We start from the raw sequence: 21927 nt of genomic DNA on the forward strand, positions 1-21927 counted from the left end.
ATAAATAAATAAAAAATCAATTTTATACTAATTTAATACATCAACATTTATGCGGATATTGCAAAATCTTATTTCTATCATTAGAACAATCAAACTACCCTATAACTTTCAGATATTTACAGTTGTCGTTTGCACTACACTGGGTGACATTAACCAGGGTCAAGTCGTCATGTAGTGGGCTAAAGACATTTTTTGAGTGCCACTCAAAAAAGGTTGGAACGTTTAAGGTTCCGAAACAAGAAAGAATCCAAAAATGATAATTTAAAATCAGTGCATGTTTAGGTAAAATACCTTAAGCAATATACTGCTATGCAAACGGTTACAGAATTTAAAAAAGTAAGGATTGTACCTGCTCCTACCGGAGCGCTCTTTCTATATGTTATAAATGTTACAAAGATACAAATAAAGCTAGACCTCAGTTTACATTATTATATTCTGAATATAATTTGTTAATTAATATTTTTGTGAAGAATAAGGCCACTGCCTCAAATATATATATATATATATATGTATATATTACATTGTTCACCTCCCCAAGGCCGAGGGGGTTACTACAGTCGAGGAGGCTACTCTTTTTTGTGTTTTTTATTTTTTGTTCTTATTCGTGGTACAACCCCCTCTCCGTAAAATCTATTACCAGTGCAGATGCACTGACAATAAGCCATCGAATTTTGCTATTACCAGTGCGCCAATCATATTGCGATAATTTTATCACACGGATTTTTTTAACACGTGACTATTCCGTTCCGTTTATGTTGTTGTTCTTTTTACATGAATGCAAAATTAATGTTGTGCGTTAAGTTTGGTCTCTATAAGAGTAACAATTACATTGTACATAATTTTTTAAATTTCTTCATTAAGTTTTCAAAAATTCAACTGTTTATTTATATTTTTAAGATATCTTAGAGAAAAATAAAATATACTAAATTGCAAGAGTTTGACTTTAACTGGATCCAAGTAATTTATGGTGATCATTTTTCTGCATGTTGCAAGTTATGTCAGAAAGTTTTTTTTTAAGTCAGTGGAATTAGAGCAAGGACACTAAGTAGTTATACAATTATCAAACTTCATATGTGATTATTTAAATAAATTTAGGACAATAAAGATAAAGTTAGATATTTTGCTAAAATCTTTAATGGTTTGTTTTACAGTTATAAAAGAGGTTTTAAAAACTTAAATCTTCATGGTTTTAAGTATATTGAATCTAATTATTCTTTTGATTTGATCAATCAAGATGTTTTCATATTTAAAAATTGCCAAAGTATTTAAACAAAGCAAAACGAAGTCCTAATGCACCATTAAGTCTGGAATGTTTTTATATTAAAGTTATTGTTATAGGAGTTAAACTCTTTTCAAGTTTAAATTTAATGAATCTACAATTCAACAATTTATTAAACGTAATAGGTATGTACAGTATTGGTCTAAAAAATTAGCTGCATTAAAGTTACATTCTGTGGATTTGTCATTGTGTGTTCATTGTGTGTGATTGGATTGCTGAAAAGTTGTAGCAATATTTCCTTGAGTTTCTCGTGGAAGTTAAGCTTATTATAAAATTTATGCACCAAACATATCAGTGTGGAATAAATGCTTGGTTTGATAGACTTTTAAAGCTGTCATTTAATATTAAAAGTTTAATTTGGTACTTGCATATTGTTAACTCTAACCCTGAAAAATTTAATTGAAGATTTTCATAATAATTGTAAGCGATCACACATCATCAAAGCAACTAAATGATCCAGTTATTCCAATTACTAGAGACATGTTAAAGTCTGTTAAATCATCTAGAAAGTGATATGTTGCGTTTGAAAGTCCCCAAAAAAGTAAAAGCATTATCAACTGTAAGTTCAAAAAGAAACGTTGAAATTGATGACATGTAAAAAAAGAAACTAACTCAAGCACCAGCCGATGGTTTAATAAAAACATGAAAAACTTGATAGTTTAGAAAATCTTTTATGTTTAAAAGGAGACTGTTATTTATATTTTAAAAAAATTTTTTGTGAAATTTTTATTCTGGTTATATTGTATAATAAAAGAGTTTTTGATTCCATTAAAAAATTCTGATCAATTATATGTTGTTGTTTTTATTTTGCAATATTAACTAGTGTTGTAATTGAGTTTAACTAAATCAACTAAAAGTCACTTATAATCAAAACTTTAACTAAGTGACTTTTGTAAAATAATTGAGAGTAGTTAACTTTGAAAAAATTGAGTAGTCAATCAATTAAGGATTTCCTACCAATAGACTAAAAGTCGATTTAGTTGGTTAATTATCGTGACATTCTTATTTCTAAATTCGATATAAGATTTCTAACTTAAGTCTGATTTCAAAAGTGTAAATATCGATTTTGGTCAACTTTAGAAAGTATATTAGTCAGTTAAAAAATATTTTGATTAAAAATTTTTTCTTTTTTAATTAAATAATAGCAAGAAGATCTGAGAAGTAATAATAAATATTAAGGAGATCTAAGGAAATGCAAAAATTTACTGGTTTGAGGAAATAAGTTATTGAATATTTTAAGTCCATGTAAATACTCTCATACTAAGGACACAGTTTAAAAAACTGATGATGTCCTTTCGGTGAGGAAACAGTTTTAAATAGACATTCTTCTTATAGATTAATTGCTTTTTAATATATGATTGATCTATAGAAAGAAGTATAAAGATTGTTGTAGAACGGATAGGTTTGAAATCAATTGTTGATCCTTAAAATTTGAAAAAGTTGGGGATTTTTATATACTTTTAAAGCTTTCATTCTATTCATCTAAGTTGTTAACCTTTTCTCAAAGGCTTACGCTAAGGGTTATGCTCATTAAACATTTATTAGTAAGTTTCTTGGAAAATTTTCTGTTGAAATGTTCATGATAGTTCTTCCCATCTTCGTAGAAAATGGGAATGTAATGTAGAAATTTTATTTTTCACTTTTTTCATTTTTTAAGTTTTTCAACTTAAAAAATGAAAAAAGAAATTATTAGTCACGCAATGTTAATCTTGTGTTAGCAATCAAACAGAAATATCGATCCATAAAAGAACAAAAAAATCAGTCAAGTTAATTACAGAGTAGAAGTGTAATTGCCTTGCTTTGCTTCCAACAACCATGTTACTTCAATAACCTAAGAAAAATAATTTTTTGTTATTTCTTGTTATTTTGTTTTTTGTTTCTTTACTATCTATCCTTAAGGGATGATAATTCATTAAAGCGAACTTATTGACTGCATTTATACAACTTTGAAAATCAGGGAAAGTATCTCCTAACTTTAAATTTGCGGCCATTTTTAAAAAATAAGTATTTACAAATGATTTTGCCATGGAAATTTACTTAATTTCAGTTAAAATACGCACGTGTCACATGTCTAAAAAAAGGTGATATGATTGGTGCACTGGTAATAGCAATTTTTGCCGGTTTATTACCAGTGTATATGCACTGGTAATAGCACTTTGCCCCCCTCTCAACTCTTTAACTCCGAAACACGAACCTTGACAAGCAAGGCAACTGCGCAAAATAAAAGATCAAAATACAATTCAAATGAAAATATAAATATCTTTTATGCATTAAATACATTTTTCATTCCTTCAATTTTTATGTAAAAAATATTCTAAATATATTCATATTGATTTTAACAGTCTCAAGCAAAAAAACATTTAAAAATAAAAAAATTTAAACACCAAATACAAAAAATATTTATATCGAGTTCCAAGAAAAAGTCTTTCTGCTTTGTTTACTTTTCCCTTCTTTACAACAGGTAAGTTTCCTCTTCAAGACGCGAATATGGTTGGAATACTAAAAAAAAGTATACTATAATATTTGTTTGTTTTGAATCAATTTTTATCATAATTTATTAATTTTGAATCAATATGTACAAAACCAGACTGATGATTCAATCGATAGAATCAAAATTAAAGCATTCAATCGATAAAATCAAAAACATAACCAATGATATTGCTTTGATGCAGGCAATACAGTTGATTTATTAGACATTATTGACTAAATCGAAAGCCTGGAATAATAACATTCAAAATTTTGATCATACATAAGAGTGTACATAAATATATGATGTATGTATATGTATATATATATTAGGACCTTGCGAATTGCTTCCATTCGATTCGCAATTCAAGTGTCCGCTTTGATTTGAGTCGAAAAAAAAAAGATTCAAGTTTTTTTGAATCGTATTTTATTTTGCGAATGTTGCTGTTTTTTTAGATTTCTAAAGCTGAAATGTAATTGAAATGGGTTTTTTATCCCGGGTGGAGTAAGAGTAAATGAAAACAGTTCGAATATCACTTTTAAACAAACGTCGAAAATATAATCAGGGCAAAAAGAATTTGTTCAAAGAAATATTTTTATCTTTTTGGAAAAAAAAATGCTTAACAAAACAAAAAATGTCAATTTGCAGGGCCCTAATATATATATATATATATATATATATATATATATATATATATATATATATATATATATATATATATATATATATATATTTATGTATATAAATTATGTATATATACATAACATATTATGTATATATACAAAATATATATATATTTTTTATGTATATAAATTATTTATTATGTTATTAACATATAAATATATTATGTTATAAAATAATATACAATATCATGTTACTAACATATAACAATATTATGCTCTCTTCTTTAAGAATACTGAGCACTCTATTTGTCGAATACACTAACATTGTTAGTGTATTTTACAAATAGAGTGCTCAATATTCTTAAAGAAGAGAGCAGTAATAAAAGAGTCAAACATTTATCTAGTTTTTTGTTCTTTGACAGTCTGTTCAACTCCTTCAGAAGGTTTAAAAAAAAAAATAGATAAGTGTTTATACTATATATATATATATATATATATATATATATATATATATATATATATATATATATATATATATATATATATATATATATATATATAGTCACATCGGAAAAGAGTACCATAGCAACAGGTTACAAAAGTTTAATGATTAAGATTTTCTTTTAACCCTGCAAAAAAAATTGAATCCTCATATAAGCAAAAAATGCAAAAAAGATAAAAGGTTCATCTTGCTGAATAAATTTAAATTAAAAAATTTCTACGCTCAAAAATATTTTAAAAAAGGTTTAAAAATTTTAAACAAAAACATTAAAGTTGCTTTAGCTGAAAGTAGATATTATTCACATTCAGAGGTCTTGTATTTTATTTGAAAAATTTTTTCGTACAGCTGCAAGTTATTTTCATAAAAAAATAGTTAAAAGCCTATTTAATTATCTAAAATTAAACAAGTTACTCGTTGTCAATGATAAGTTTTGCATCTGTAGCCATTTTTAAAATTTTAAATTATTTTTAACTCTACTGCGCTTGCGTATAATAACTTTCCACTTATTTCTAAAGTCTAAACGACCGTGATTGTAAGAATATGTTTGTTACATTAAAAAATATTCATATTTGAAATTTATGTAAATATGTAATATTCCGTTATTTTTATGAAAAAAATCTTATGTTAATCTTAAAATGACAGGGAAAAAAAGTTAGGTTAAGGACAGCTGGGGTATTAAACTACCCCAACTGAAAATATAGGTTTTTATACAAAATATGGTGAACTTTTTAAATTAAAATACGTGCTTTTAACAGAAATATCAAATTTCTCAATTTTTTTTTAAATAAGTGATACTTGATTCAATTTATTTAAATAAAAACAAAATAAATCTTCTAAATAAGGCAGCTATTGCAAACAATTTTGCTATGAGCCTTGCAAACAGAATGACTACATGATGAACATTGCAGACAGGTTTTTCTGTCATGAACACGAGGACACATATAGCATCTTTTTATGTGCTGCTCTTGAATTGCTTGACCTTAATTTAATAGGTTATTTCGTGCAATTACTTGGCGAAGATTATTATTTGCAACTATTGGTGGAAGATCATTTGCATCAAATTTTTTAATGAGACTTTTTGATAATTCTTTTAAAAATTCTCTTCTTCTATGAGAAACCCAATTTTTATAATTTGGGTGAATTGACAAGAATAAAATCAAAGCATTGTATGCTGCAATATCCAAAATATTACAAAACATTGTAAATGGCTATCGGTTACTCTTTTGGCGACTCGAGTAGCACCTGAGAACCTGGTCTAACATGTCAACTCCACCTTTATATTTGTTGTAATCTAGAATAATACATGGTTTTTCATTATGGTACATAACAATGTCATTACTGTGATGGAAGGTTGATAATAATATTACTGCTTTGTTTTTCTTAGGTACATAAGAAACTATAGTAGAGTCATTTTGAAAACCAAAAATGCTTGAGTAAACTGGTCGATGTAAGGCTGGCAAGAACTTTTTTGGTATTTCTCCTTTATTTTTTTAAATGGTGCCAGTATATGTCATTTTACGTCCTAGCAATTCCTGTGCAAGATGAATGTTTGTAAAAAAATTATCAGCTGTTATGTGTCTACCACTTCCATTTAAGTGATCTGTTAGTTCAAGAACTATTCGTGTACCTTGTCCAAAATCACGAACTCCATTTATTCTACCAATATATTGTTCCAAGTTTATACAGTAAGAGGTTTCAGCATCACATAATATCCATATCTTCATTCCATACTTTCCTGGCTTAGTAGGTATAAACATCATAAATGGACAACGTCCTCTAAATGTAACTAGTTGCTCATCGACAGTAAGATATGCTTTTGGATTGTAGTTGCTCTTACATTTAGTAATAAACATTTTGATTATATTTCTTAAAGCTGCAAATTTGTCTTCAAACCGTCTTTGATTTCTTGTTTCTCTCTCATCAAATCGAATGCATCGTCGCAAGTTAACAAATCGATCTCTTTGCATTGAAGCTGAAAATATTGGTATGCCATCTAATCTACTCCAAAGTTCTTTTATGCTTTGATTTTTAGAATAAAACACTCCAGCTAGGAGGAGAACTCCAATAAACTCATAAAGCTCATTTACCGTCATGTCAACCCATCCTTCTAGTTTTATTCTACGAGCTTCAGCATTAGTGCAGTTGACAATAATTCTAACCATTTCTGGGGTTATAAAGAGTTTAAAGGCAGTATCCACACTTTGGCCGCAAAACTGAGCTGCAAACCTTGTTGGGCCAGTTGGTAGTCGAATAATATTGTGTGCACGTGGCTGAGCAGCATCTACACTTGGAAGTTTACTCCAAATTTCCTCACCATTCTTTGAGATCATGTTTTGATCTAAAATGTGATTTTCCTGAACAACTTCTTCATCACTTTCATCAGACATGATAGCATCTGATTCATCGTTAGCTGAAATATTATCTTCTTCATCATCTGTAAGGTTTTCATCAGCTGAGTCATCACTTGAAGATAACTCATTTAAACCAAAAATAATATTATTAGCCTTGACTGCAGCATTTCTTCTTGGGCGACTCATTATATTAATTATGTTTATTCTAAAAAATAGTTTAAGTGTTTATCAAACCTAATATGTGAAAAATATATAACAAACATTTTAGGCATATTACTTTGTATCAATAATATAAATATTTTTGACATAAAAACAAAATATATGCAACATGAGCACACTATTGTTGTTACAGTAATTGTATATATATAATGAATATATGGTATAATTTACTCATAAAAAAGATAAGTAATACCCTACAAAAAATAAAAAATAACTAAAACACAAGCAAGTGTTAAACTAAACATAATTTATATAACTATTTATTGATTCAATAACTAAAAAATGAGAAAAATTGCATGGGGTATAAAAATACCCCAACCGTCTTTAACGTAACTAAATTTTCAACAAACAATATTATTGTCAATTGATTATTAAAACAAAAACATTTTACACTAACAACTTCCTTAAATGATAATAAAAGATGTTCTGAAGTGGCAGTTTAAATAGACAAAATTTGTTGATGTGGCAATTAAAAATAAACTCCTCTGGGGTAGTAAAATACCCCGACGTCCTTAAAGGGTTAAACAAAAAAACTAGATTTTTATTAGAAACTTATATATTTATCAATATTTGACCTTAAGAAATAAAACTTGATTATCATTAGTTTCTTAATTTTCATATAGCCATTCGTTAATTCCGCCGCCATCTTGGGAGGCCAAAACTGGCTTCAAAAAATTTCCCGTATACGCTATCCAGTTATATTTTGAGATCAGCGGTTAAAATACAATAATGCCGGTTTTTTAGTTGAGAAGTCGATATTTTTAAAAATGGTGGATAGTTTTAAATTAAAAATTCTTCTTTTATTATTTTAATTTACTTATATTTTTCCACTCTGTTAGAGGTTTTTACCAATCAAATATTTATTTTCATATATGAAATTAAATATACATAAAAAAAAAAAACTGATGTGGGGAAAAATCAAACCTGACGGTCACTGTGGTTCACAGTGCCTACAACCACACCAAACTTTGGATAAAATTTCAGTCAGATTGGTTCACGGGTTACGGATTTATGGCAGCTTTAGTTTAAATTTTGTTAGTTTTTTTCTACTTTTACCTCAAAACGTCACCGATTACTGTGATATTCGGTCACTATTTTCAAAATTATGGATACATGAATGTTCTACTATGCAATACCAACTATTTTTATTACTTAGGTCGTTAGGAAAGTTCATAGAACTTCATCTATAAACATACAATGAGATAGGAAATAATTAAATATTTAAATATCATTTTAAACTGTGTTTAACTATTAACATTTTAAGTACTTGTTGAAATATTTTGAATGTTTATTAAAAAAATTATTTAAATTTTATTATATACGTTTAAAAGAAAAAATTTAAAAATGGAAAAATTCGAACATATATAAAAACCCGTGCTCTACTTGGAGTTTCAGCACAAGCCATAACCGATGAGTTGGTTTTAGTTAATGGTGACCAAGCTCCAAAATGTAGTACAGTTGCCAAGTGGGCTACTTTATTTAAACATGGTAGAGAGAGAGTCTCGAAGATGATCCTCGCTCAGGGCACCAACAAACCACGTATACAGCTGAGAATATTGAACGTGTGCGAGCCATTATTGAAGAAAATCCGCATGCAACACATGATATAATTGAAGCCCTGGCATCGATAAATCGTTTTACAATCAACGAAATCACAACGCGCTTAAAAAAAAGAAAACTAACATCACGTTGGATACCCCACGAGTTAACCAATCAAAATCGCAAGAATAGAGTTGAGGCATGTAAGGAGAATTTAGCCCTTTTCAGAAACGGCCCATAGATACTATGTGGTATTATTACAGGGGATGAGTCGTGGTTTTATTTGAGACAAGTTGGACACAAGTTGGCTAACGCTAGTTGGGTTGGTGAAGGTGAAAGTCAAAGAATTATAGTAAGATGTAACAGGTTTCAGCCGAAAAACATGTTCTACATCTTCTTCAAAACAACAGGTGTTGTTCATTTGGGTTATGTTGAAAAGGGAGACACCATTACTAGCGAATATTATATAAAAAATTGTTTGAAACCTCTTCTATGCAAAATAAATAAGCAAAGACCTAAAACAGGCACTCAAAATTTCAAATTTCTCCATGATAATGCTCGACCCCATGTGACTCAAACCGTCACAAATTGTCTAAACCAAGCTGGAATTACAATAAATCGCCACCCACCATACTCACCAGATTTAGCTTCATCCGATTATTGGCTATTCGACTTGATAAAAAAAAATCCTTATGGCGATACTGACGTCGAAAGTCAAAAAACTCGCATAACGAAGCTACTTCAAAGTATACCCAAAGAAGAGTATAAAAAAACGTTTGACAAATGGCTTGAAAGGATGCAACTTTGTATAGATAAAGATGGACATAATTTTGAACATTTGATAAAATAAAATTTAAGAAAAACTCTTCTTTTTGTTTTTTTATAGGGGATTTCTACGAACTTTCCTAACGACCTAAGTATAATTGTTTAATTGCTACATGTGCCTTTTTTTATTTTATAGACCAAAATATTGGTTTGCTATTTAAAGCGTGGTTTGGCTTGGCTTATACATAGCGTGAAAGTCTCTGCATTTCCTAAGGTATAAACTTCTGCCGAAATGCATAAAAATACTAAAAAATGGTTGAAAAGCTTTTCTAAGGATACCTACATAGAAAATAAAAAATATTTATTTCAGTTAAAACTGAAAAACTGTGAAAAAAACCAAATATTTATTTTATTGACTAAGATAACTGACCGCTAAAAAATTTGTCATTAAGTGTGACAAGTATTATTGATTTAAATAGTTACATGTTAAAACTTGTAATTGTTAACAACTGTCAGTAATAATTGTTAAAAGTATCACTAATTTAAATAACTATAAGTATGTTAATAATTGTAAGTATGTTAAGTGGATTGTTATCCAATATAAATTTAGGTTAAATTTTGTAAAAGGCAGAGTTTGATTTAGTAAATCAAGCAAAGATTCATGATGAAAATCGAAAGTTTGTGTGCTTGCTCTGTCTGAAAAAATGTTTAAGACAGCTTACTGTTTTCCAAGCAGATTGAATATGCCTAATCTGCCAAATTAGTTGTTCAAAGGTGCAAGAAAAACATCCTCTTGAAGAGAAAACCGCCATTGAGAAAGAAACAAGTGTGCGCTGCAGCACATACCTCAGCCCTTTAGGAAAAGGCTTGCTACACCAATGCTCTTAAATAAAGTACAGGGAAAACCTTCAATCTTTAGCAGCAAATGATGCCAAAGCAGCCGAATAAATTGCATTTCGAGTTATTTCCAATAAAGAATTATCCCCGGTAGGAACTATTCGGCTTGCTAAAGCATCCTGCGGACCTCCATTTACAACAACCCCCGGTAAATATTTATACTTAAACAATTTTTACATGCATATATTGAAAGAAAGTCTTGATTATTAAGAAATGAGACTAGATAGATTTCAAGAAATATATTTTTGACAAGTTTCTAATCTCTTTAAAAACGAACTTCTTATGCTAATCAAAAGGCATTCTTGCCTTATGATCAGCATCAAAAAGAGTTTGTTCAGAGTCAAGCAACACAGTCACATGTATATGATGTTGAAAAACTTCTTAATGTCTGAGAGAATATTGCCTTTTTAAATCTTTAACTTCTCAGTATTAGATTGATTTATATTCTCAAATAATTATTGCGCCCGTGACTTTGTTAAAATTTATAACCTTGAAAAATTTTTGACACTTGATTGAAATATTTGAATAAAAATTAAAGTTGACATTTGCTGCTAAGCACACTAATCAACACTACTTAAGCACTTGAGGATTACTTTGGATGGCAAACTGTATAAGAAAATAAGTTTAATGGTAATATTGGAAAATTGATTTGCAAAGCGAAAAATCTAGATAAAGGGTGCGGCAGCGATTCGCGAACTAATATTTGGCCAAGTTTTGTGATGTAAATAAGTTGTTTTTGTTGGTTAATGTTCAATGACCGTCTTAAATTTTAATAAAATTATGAATAAAAAACATTTCAGTTAAAAGTTTTATAATGGAAGTCGAAAGAAACGAAGTTTTAAATTTGATTCACTCGGGTTTGCTTGCACGTGAATTCATTCGTGTTTCTGGAGTGTCTAAAGCTACATTTTACCAGGTGAAAAAACGTGACAGTGCTGAGTGAGCCAAAATTCCCTTTCCAGTGAACAAAAAAAATGATAAAAAGTTCACAGAAAAGCTTAAAAAGCATGTTGAAAAAAATGTTACTGTATCCATTAGAGAGACTACAAAACTCTTTAATGAAGATGAGAGGACAGTCAGAAGAACTCTAAAAACACATAGAAAAGTTAGTGTGGCCCGACCTTCAAGTCAACTTTTGACAGAAAAAGTTGACTTGAAGGTCGGGCCACACTGACTTTTCTAAGTAACTTTACGATTTGAGCGATTAAAGAAGCTTCTGAAACAGCTGAAAAGCCATGCCTCGTCAACAGTTAAAGTTTTCTCAGATGAAAAACCTTTTAGTGTTAACTGTGTGCTTAATAGACGAAATGATAGATTGTGCAGAAGGGTGACAAAGCACCACCTGTGTGTCACACCAAGCACCCTCAGTCCATCATGATGCTAGGAATCATCGCTTCTAATGTAGAGAAATGTCCACCGATCAACACCAAGGAAAAAAAAAAAAGATACCTCTGATGTGTATATCAGCTCACTAAAACGTTATGTGGTGCCATGGCTGAAGAAGACATTCCCAGAAAACAATTACATCTTTCAACAGGATAATGCTCCTTGTCATGGGTCCAGAAAAACAATACCTTCAGGACTTTATTTCTAATTTCTGGCCCAAACACCTTTGGCCACCATCCAGCCCTGATTTGAATCACTTTGACTATAGTGTGAGGTTATATTTGAAAATAAGGCTCGCAAAAAGGCCTACTCAAGTGTCAAGTGACTAAAGTAATTAATTACCCGTGCTTGGAACTCATTGTCATGGGACTATATAATAAGCACCTGCCAGTTTTTCCGTCCTAGGCTTGAGGTAGTGATAAAAAAAAAAGGAAACCTAATTGAATATTAAGGTTTGGAAAACATTTATCTTCAACCTTTCTTCTATTAATATTCCATGAATATAATTTTTTTAGTGCTTTAAAAATTCATTTTAAAAATGTTCTAAAAAGTTCCTGAGTCGCTGCCGCACCCTGTAATTCTGTAAAGTTGTTAAAGAAATTCCTAATATTAATTTTAAAGTAGATCTTATAGATCTTGAAGAATGAGTAGTTAACTCTTTATCTACCATTCAAAAGTGTAGAATATCCAAAGTAGGGAATCCAATACCGGTATTACGGGATACCGAAAACCGGGATTTCGGTCGATTTTGTCTAGTTTTGAATACCTGTATTAAAAGGCTTAAATTCCGGTATTTCGGTATTTGAATGGTTGTTTTTTTATTTATTATTTTTAGCATTATTTGTATACTTCATGAACTTTTTTAAATTGATTTATAACAAAAGTTTTAATTAAAGTATTACAACATTTAAGAAATTGACCCACCCTAATGGTGGTGGATCATTCAACACCGTTTTAAGAACCTGATTTTTCTTCATTTAAAAGTTCAAAATCAGAAATAAAAAATCTCGTGCTTCTTAATCTTATCAGCTAAAAGGTGGAAAAACAACAAATCTTTAAAAAAAAAATGACCAGATAAAGTTAAAAGTTTGTTAGCAGTTTATAATTTTGTAGACATTTGTTTATGATATAAGTTTAGCAAACGAATAGAAAATTTTTATCAAGAAATATTAGATTTTGTATAAAATTAAAAATTACGTTAACTGATTAAAAATTATGGATAGATTAATGTTTTTGTTATGTCTGACTCCTGTATATTCATATTGTAAGTAATCATAAACTAGACACATATATAAGAAGTATTAACAAAAAACACTAATACTCTTTTTGTTACATACATTCCTCAAATCTTTAAAATGATTATCTCTCTTAAAATAACTTTGCATCCAATTAATTTTAAATATATACTTCACAACAACTTCGAAAAGTTAATCAATTTTCAAGCTTTTTAAAATTTCATAATATTTAATTACTTAAAAAGCTCTAAGAGTAGTGCCAACCAGGTGGTTGGTCTAAATCATTTAAGGCTTAATATTCACAGAAATACAACGATAGTATTCTTCGGCCACTCGTTTTAAAGGAATGTTCCCATTGTGCAGTATATTGATATAAATCAAACATACTAATTCGGTAAAATCCAATAAAGATTATTTTTGTGAAATTCAAAATTTTAATTTTTTGTGAGATGTTTTGATGTCACCCAACCTAATAACTACAGCATCATTCGTGTTTTTTAGACAACAAACAAAAAAATAAAATAAAAAATCCTCTATTTATTTACATATATAATTACAAGTGAGTCTTTTTTTTTTTAAAAAAAAAAAAATAAAAATAAAAACCGAAAAGAAAAATCCCTAAAAAAAAAAAAACACGTGGATCGTGGAAATTTTCTTTTGAAATCGTGTCAAAGTTTTTAAAAGCAAAAATTTTCTTTTTGCATTTAAATTCATTTATTGTTGTATTCAAACGAATATACAATTCGAAAACGTGACCAAAGATGAGGTTCAGTAACAAGTAAAGTTCCAATCGTAGGGGTGTCTTCTTCAATTAATCTTTCAATTGTTGAAGCATTTTCTTCAGCTCGCTTTTTCGAATCATCTTTTAAATTTAGGTTAGCAATACTTCGTAAGTTTGACCACGGCCTAGGTACTTCGTTGCTCCACATCTGAGTTTGAACCATCTTTAAAAATAAAACCATAAAAATATATTAAGGAAAAAAAGATGTTTTGTTATAAAAGCTATACCTGTGTTGAATATAATTCTTACATTAAATTTGGATCCTCGTTTGTGCATTTTTGTCCGCCTGCATCTTCTGCAAATAAATAAGTTTTTTTCTTCCAGAGCTTCAATCAACTCAACAGGTACGCGGTCACATATTGTGTGCGTGTATCTAAAAATTAAAAAAAAAAAAAAAAAGTTAAAGTAAGAAGATTATAACTAGAAAATTAATAAACATATAATGAAATTAAAGCCTTACTCGTTACAAGCTCTACATTGAATAATATATTGTCCTTTAATTTTATCAATGCATGCTTCCCCACACGTTGTGCATCGTCCTTTACTGAGCTCTAACTCTTTTACGTATGAAACACTAGAAGGAGGAGAGTGTTGTGATGGCGGACTTGGATTAGGACGACTGTAAGGAGATTCGTAAGAATGACGAGAAAAAGGTTTCCTCTTTATTCTACCAAGGGAATCTTTGTAGCAATCCTGAATTAAAACCAGGACAATAAAACTTAAATAGATTATAAAAAAGGCGATAAAACTGTAATCTTTTAATGTTAAAAATAACATCCTAAACAATAAATTATGAATAAAAAATAGCAATAAATTTATGAATCAAAAATAACAATAAATTTATGAATCAAAAAATGAGTGATTGTTAAGAAGTGAATGATCAGTATAGCGTGACTATTACTAATAAAAACCTAAACATACCCTACACTGCCAGTTTCTGCATTCGCTATCCGAATTCAGGGGATCAACACAAATAGTGTGACAACTCCTTCCGCAGAAATGACATTCTATGTTAGAAGAACTGCTCAGCTGATTTCTGTAAACAAAATTTGATTTTTAACAAATAAATGCGTACTAATGTTTAGAGTGTCATTTAATGAAGATAAACTTACCTGCAGACAAAACATTGTCGACAAGCCTCACACTGAAAAGTCAGTTTTTGCTTGATACCGAGACTTAGATTCGTGTTTGAACAACTCGGGTGAAAATTTTGATGACAAATTGAACAGGAAACCAAATTTTCCACATTTTCATTAGAATCACATTTTAGACATATACCTTTAACAAAAAATGTCATAAAATAAACGAATTTAACTTATATCACTTTTAGATTTTTTTTATTTCATTTATAATTAACATATTATGCAGGCTTTTTACTAACCTTGCTCTTTAGCTATATGCAAATGATCAGTGCAGAACAATAACATAGGTTTGAAGTTCTAAAGTTTACATAAAAATTCTTCAAAGGTTGTATATTAATAAAGAAAAACATGAGCAACTTTTCTCCCCAAAAAAGTCTGAAACTTAAGTGAAGTTAATAATTTAAACATAAATGTTAAACAGAAAATATACACATGAAAGATGCATTTTGAAAAACACAAAAGAAATACAACTACGTTTTTATCTCCTTTTGATGGTATTTAATTTTTGAATTAATTATTATTCAGTCAATAAAAACTATTTTTGGCCACTTAACTTTTTTTTACAGAAAAAAAAAATCACAAATATTCATTTTTGGAATAACATCCCTAATGAAGTGAGTTCGAAAAATGAGAAACAAAACATTTAACATTTTTATTGTTTAATGTTAAATTGAGCACCCAAGTGTCATGGTTTTCCAAGAACTTTTTTTCATGTAATTAGCATATTGCAATCTCATAGTGGATTATACATTACATTTTCTAACTTTTATATGTACTTTTAAAAAAAATATTTAGAACTTAAGAAATGAAAAAAATTTAATTGATTTCTTTTTTATTAAAAATAAGGGGAAAACCAAAATATTACAAGTTCATTTATTAATTGACTTTTGTGTGTGGACCACCAAAAACTATACATAAAATCAAAAATCTAATTACCTGGAAAGCATTAGAGACAATTGCACAGGGTAAGTGATAGGAATTGTTACACTCTCCAATGCAACAATTTACACTTGCACCAAAATTACCACAAAAACTGCAAATCTAATAGAGCATGATAAAGATTGAATGTAAAGTAACAGCATAAAGAAAAAAAAACCAAACTGAAACAACTAAAATACTACATAACAGAAAATTACTTTTAAATACATGAAAGATGCTTATTTACATAATTTTATTAGGAAAAGTTTATTTTTTTTTTGAATTTCTCACATCTAATCTCAAATACAACTTTGAGTTAAACTAAAAACAAGGATGAAAAAAATCACACCTTATTTAAAGCTGTTTCAACTAATGTGATAGTACTTGTAGATACACACTTGGAAGATTTAAAATGGCTCCATTCCCAGCACATCTTATGTGCCCAAATATAATCATCTATATCAAGGACACTACTTATATTTGAACGAAAGAAGTAGCCAATATGAATAGGTAACTTTGCAAGTTCAGGTGAAATTTTTCTTTCGACAGGGGAGGGAGTACGACTGTTTGAGTTATCATCAGCAACAAGATAAGGACGAAATATTCCCCCTGAAGAAGCTGAACCTCTTCCTAATTTAGAAATTGGTCCAAAACGCTGTATTTTGTCACAAAACCAAATATTTTTTTCATCACAAGCACAAAATGCACACACTTTTAACCCTCTGTACAAAGATGAAACTTTGTAAGGGTCTTCTCTAGAACTAAATAATAAAAAAAAAACTCCATTTTATAACTATCCCAATTTTTTTAAACTTGTCTCAACATGCAGAAGTTTAAAAAAACTTAAGAATAATCAACTACCTCATACTGTAGTTTGATATGGAAGATTTTGTTGTGTGAACAGGTACACTCATCTAAAAAAGTACAATTGCTAATAATTATACTTTAAAATATTTAAACATTTATTCTGTAAATATTTTAAAGTATAATTATTAGCATTCTTCCCAATACTCATAACTTCAATTTAATAGGGAAAACTGTTTCTTCATTTTCAATAACTAAATAAAAAGATTTACATAGAAGTATATTCTACTTAATTGTAATATTTTGAAAAACCTCTTTTTATATGTAAAATAGCAGTCCTTTTCTTACATCTTAAATTAACCTTTTTTTTTTAATTTTTCAATAAAATTTGTTTTTTTTCTTAGTCCTAATTTAAATTAGTTCAATTATAAAACTCAGGACTTATTAAACTACATTTAGTCAGATGGTATTCTGCTATATATTTGCTCAGGGATTATTCAACAACATTTACTCAAGAGGTTTTCAACTGTATTTACTTTGGGGATATCAAAGTTATACAGAGATATTGAAATATATCTAATCAGGAGTTTAAAAAAAGCAAATAAGGATTTTTTCCAGATTGGTCAAAATTTTGAGTCTCAGGCTTAGAAAGATAATTTAAATTTAATAAATGAACAAATCAATGTAATCACCTAAAACTCAGTCAATAAAAGAAAAACTGCAATTCTGGAACTTGCTAGGTCAGTGGGGTTATCTATCCAAGAGAAAATGATAACTGTTTTAGGAGGAAAAGATGCAGTTTTTAATGAAACTAAAGCATTTATAACAAAATTTTGTTTTCATTCTTATGCAGTACACATCATGCCGTTATGAAAGATAAAACGACATTATAGAAACGAATGATTCTAAATTAAGAGAGCATTAATTAACACTTTCTTTCAAAAACACTCATAAAACATTTAAAGAACTATTTTCTGACAGGAAAAATAAAGTCATCCACAATAAATTTTATGAGCTCCAACCACCTAATGCATTGAAATAAATTGATCAGTGTAGGTACAAAGTTTATTTAAATTTATCAGTGTAGGTACAAAGTTTATGGAAATTTCTTCCTGCTTTTCAAAACCGTTGAAGCTTCTTATGAAGGATTTATGTTGTTTACAAATTTTTTTCAACAAATTACAAAAAAAGTTAGTAATTTGTTGACAAACTTTGTTGACATGTATCTTCATTGGTATAATATTAGGCATAGGGCAAAATTGCTATTTAAACCATACACAGATACAAAGATTATTTGGAGATAGTTCTGGTACTAAATTTAAAACTAAATTCTTCACAAAATTGCTCTAAATGCAGATTAAAGTTTAATAAGTCATTTACACAGAATTATTATGCAACTACCTCAACGAGAGTTATTGATGGTATATGTGATGGGTAAAGTGTATGTTTAAAAAGATCGTGACAAATCAGTAAACCTATTAGTTATATAAGATGCTAAATTGTTTTGAAATACTGCTAGAAAACTGATGCCAATGACCACTATCATCTGTTATCTATAGAACTCAATTAATGGTTTAACAGAAAAAAAAAAAAAAAAGAAGGGAAATATTCACCAATGTGTTACCATAACTGTATTGCTTTTAGAAACCTTTAAGAAACCTGACCAATCCAAACAAGCCATTTATCTTTCTGATGACACTCTAGATAGTTTTGAAGATGTGGCAACCAGTAAATAGTGCTGAAAAAGCAGCAAAACCAGTTGGTGGCAGCAAGAAAACAACAGCTCTACTAGCCAGAACCAAAACTCATTCACCAAAATGTCAGTAAATAAATTTTGGTTTTGCATAGTGACAATGCTCACATTTATCCTCAGGAAATCACTTTGATTAAACCATTGCAAAAATGTTAGTAATCATTTTAAGTTACTTCAAAGACCACATTTATAGTTTATAAAAAGAAGTTATAATCTCCAATTAAAGCTAGATTTGTGAGTAGTTTAGCATTTTAAAATTTACGTCTATAAATTTTAGCATTTAAAATATCTTTCAAAAACCTTTACTCAAAATACATATCAGAGTTGGTTCTGATATTAGGCATAGGATAAGAGTGAACCATACACTGATCAAGAAATAATTTGGAGAGATGGTTATATATATATATATATATATATATATATATATATATATATATATATATATATATATATATATATATATATATATATATAATTTAATTTAATTTTAAATTCAGAGCCAGAACCATCTCTTCAGATTATTCCTAATTGGTGTGATATGCATCTTTTAATTTTGAAAATGACCTCTTGAATTGGTGTGATATAAATCTTTTAATTTTGAAAATGACTTCTATTATTTATCTAACAACATTTCTCATTTAAAATGAAATAAAAATTTTATTTTTGACATTTTACCTAAATATAACCATTAACATATAAAAGACATTATAATTTATAAAACAAACACAAACACTAAAGGTATTTTAAAAACATTACCTCTATATCCATTGCAAATTTGGATGAGCAAGCATCCTGGCAGCCAGAATCCATTTCAAATGAGGGATGTTTCCTAGCATTAAAACAGTTCTCCAAAATTCTATTTAAACAATATTTGAATGAACTTATTTTTTATGTAAATACAATTAAAATACACTTTCTTTTTAAATTGCCTTATTTGGAAAAAATAGATTTTAACTTAAAAGAAACTTACCCCTCAGTTTTCAAATAATGTCCTTCATCAACACTCATACCGTCATCATGAGATGAATTTGTGTCTGAAATACTATTTTCTTGTAAGTGCTGATAAGAATTGATTTTAGAGCGAGTTGAATGAGGTGATGTTCGCTCAACATCTTGAAAACAAGTCAAGCACGAAGTTTCTTGAAAACGATTTAAATGAGAATTTTCTTGAAAACGAGGTACCCGAGGAGAAGTTTGATGCGCATCTTTAAAAAAATGCAAACCCTTTATCAAGATACATAAATTTTAAAATACTTCATGTGTAAAAAGTGTAGTTTTTTTAAACAACAGTGTGGGGAGAGAATTCTCTTTATTATGAATTATTATTCATATATATATATATATATATATATATATATATATATATATATATATATATATATATATATATATATATATATATATATATATATATATATATATATATATGATACCAATGAATGAAAGCAGTTTTTAAGAATATTTATTAAAAAATTATTAAAAATGAAAGAATTACCCAAAGACAATTTTAAAAATCACATTTTTAAGTTTAATTTTTTATCATATCTCAAAATACACACCTGAAATCTGTAATATATCATGAGTAGGACACCATTCTAAAAAAAAATTTAAAAATAAATCACTTAAGTAGGAAGAGTAAAGTTTACAACAAATAACTGATCACCTTATTTATCTTAAATGTATTAAATCATCTAAAGTAGCTGCCATTTAATTATTTAATTAATGAAGTATCTGTAGCAGGCCACCTAATATGTAGGCAACACATTATTCACTACTCCGTTTTATGGGTTGTTTCCTAAGTTTAATATAAAAAAATATAGTTGCTTATAACATTTAAAACTGCTTGTGTTAAAAAAAATGTTAGTAAATTCATACCTGGTGGCTTGATTCGCTCATAATGATAAGGATTTACACAAACATTTCCATTTTTTAGGTCAAAGCCATATAAACAAGTGTTTATACTTCGAAGTTCAATTTTATGAATGCCTGGCCACCTCCATATTCTTGTATAAATAACATGAGGAAAGTCTTTTTTCTCACCAACTTGCAATCTTCCATCTAAGGTTCGTTGAACAGTGGCACACTTTGTTTCAATTCTACCATTACTAACAATAGCAGATATTAATGAGTCAAGTTCATTATAACGCTTTTTTAGTTTCTTTACAAGTGACTCTATAGCACGTTTTGTAAAAGAAGGTCCAGCATCATGATTGCTTGTAACAGAGTGCCATAACAAATACTGACATATAATAGGAAATGGATCTGCAGCACAAGGAGTTCTATTTGAGAATGTTAATGAAGGAGGAGGAAGCGATACTGGTGATGAAACTCTTGAGTTAGTTGATATAAGCATACTAGGTGCCTCATTGCTGGATTCTGATATACTTCTTGAACGTTTATTTTCAAAATATGATTGTAATGGTGGAGGTTGAGAAGCTTGGTGATGAGGGCGATTTAAGTTTGATGATTCCAAAACTATAAAAGTCAAGCATTTTTGTATTAAATATATAAGATATTTATATAGCTTTTATTTTTCTATAAACAATACGTTTACTTGCTATTGTAATTCAAATTTTAAAAATAAAAAAGTATAAGTAGTCAGCTTACTGCTTTGATGTATTGGCGAAGATGATATACGATCATAATGATAGGGATTAACACAAACAACATCATACTTTAAATCAAAAGCATATTGACAATTGTCTAAATGTCTTAACTCCATTTTATGGATATCAGGCCATCGAAATAACCTTGAGTAAATAACATGAGGAAAACCTTTTCTTTCACAAACTTGAAGTCTACCATCTAATGTTCTAGGAATGGTTACACACTTAGTTGGTTGTCTCCCTTTAGACTTGATAGCCATTATTAAGCTATCAAGTTCATCAGATTTCTTACGAAGTTTTTTGATCAAACTTTCTATAGCTCTTCGAGCGAACTTCTCAGCATCACCCCCCTCTCCATAGCTGGTTGTGTAACACAGAAGTTCAACAACAATACTCATTTTAAGAAAATAGTCTATAAGAATTATTAAGGATGATTTATTAAACAATTGTAATAAAAATTCATAAGTAGAAATAGTAGAAACAAAAATATCATATTTCTACCGTTATCTATAAAAACGAAAATCGTATGGCACCGAAGTCTCGCTAAACACCCAAGTAAATTTTGACCGCATATAGATAGCTGCGCAGACAGAGAACTTGTGCGCATGTTGCTGACAAGATTTTCACCAATCAGAATTCGTTTACGTCTTTAAAATTAAA

General features: G+C 28.8%; 2 protein-coding genes across 3 annotated transcripts; one reads left to right on the top strand and one right to left on the bottom strand.

Annotated features, from left to right (window-relative positions):
- Positions 1–9362: 9362 nt before the first annotated feature.
- LOC149886845 (histone-lysine N-methyltransferase SETMAR-like) lies at positions 9363–9830 on the top strand. The gene has a single exon (XM_090091444.1). The coding sequence runs from the start codon at positions 9363–9365 to the stop codon at positions 9828–9830; it is 468 nt and encodes a 155-aa protein (XP_089947570.1).
- Positions 9831–13785: 3955 nt separating this feature from the next.
- On the bottom strand, positions 13786–21854 carry LOC145190603 (uncharacterized). Of its 2 annotated transcripts, none has more exons than XM_090090827.1 (15): positions 21769–21854; positions 21269–21679; positions 20537–21136; positions 20221–20256; positions 19632–19866; positions 19418–19490; positions 16966–17018; positions 16454–16865; positions 16123–16227; positions 15426–15483; positions 15157–15322; positions 14966–15080; positions 14505–14737; positions 14294–14417; positions 13786–14207 (listed from the first exon to the last, which is right to left on the bottom strand). In XM_090090827.1, exons 2-15 carry the CDS (start codon positions 21663–21665, stop codon positions 13974–13976), a joined length of 2841 nt encoding a protein of 946 aa, XP_089946953.1. In that variant the 5' UTR covers positions 21666–21679; positions 21769–21854; the 3' UTR covers positions 13786–13973. The 2 variants fall into 2 exon arrangements, with proteins under 2 accessions (XP_089946953.1, XP_089946952.1); XM_090090826.1 differs by having other exon boundaries at positions 19418–19517.
- Between the last annotated feature and the right edge of the window lie 73 nt (positions 21855–21927).

Source organism: Hydra viridissima, unplaced genomic scaffold (assembly GCF_058129835.1).
Source record: "Hydra viridissima isolate aposymbiotic clone 2 unplaced genomic scaffold, HvirCarnegie_v1 scaffold_6, whole genome shotgun sequence".
NCBI classification, from domain to species: Eukaryota; Metazoa; Cnidaria; class Hydrozoa; order Anthoathecata; family Hydridae; genus Hydra; species Hydra viridissima.

Bases quoted from the DNA above. Each gene is read 5' to 3' on its own strand.
- LOC149886845 (XM_090091444.1), top strand. From the start codon at position 9,363: ATGTTCTACATCTTCTTCAAAACAACAGGTGTTGTTCATTTGGGTTAT.
- LOC145190603 (XM_090090826.1), bottom strand. From the start codon at position 21,665: ATGAGTATTGTTGTTGAACTTCTGTGTTACACAACCAGCTATGGAGAG. The intron at 16,866-16,965 runs GTAGTTGATTAT...TTTATTATTTAG, and splicing joins ATATCAAACTACAGTATGAG to TTCTAGAGAAGACCCTTACA. The intron at 14,418-14,504 runs GTAAGGCTTTAA...TTTAATTTTTAG, and splicing joins CAATGTAGAGCTTGTAACGA to ATACACGCACACAATATGTG.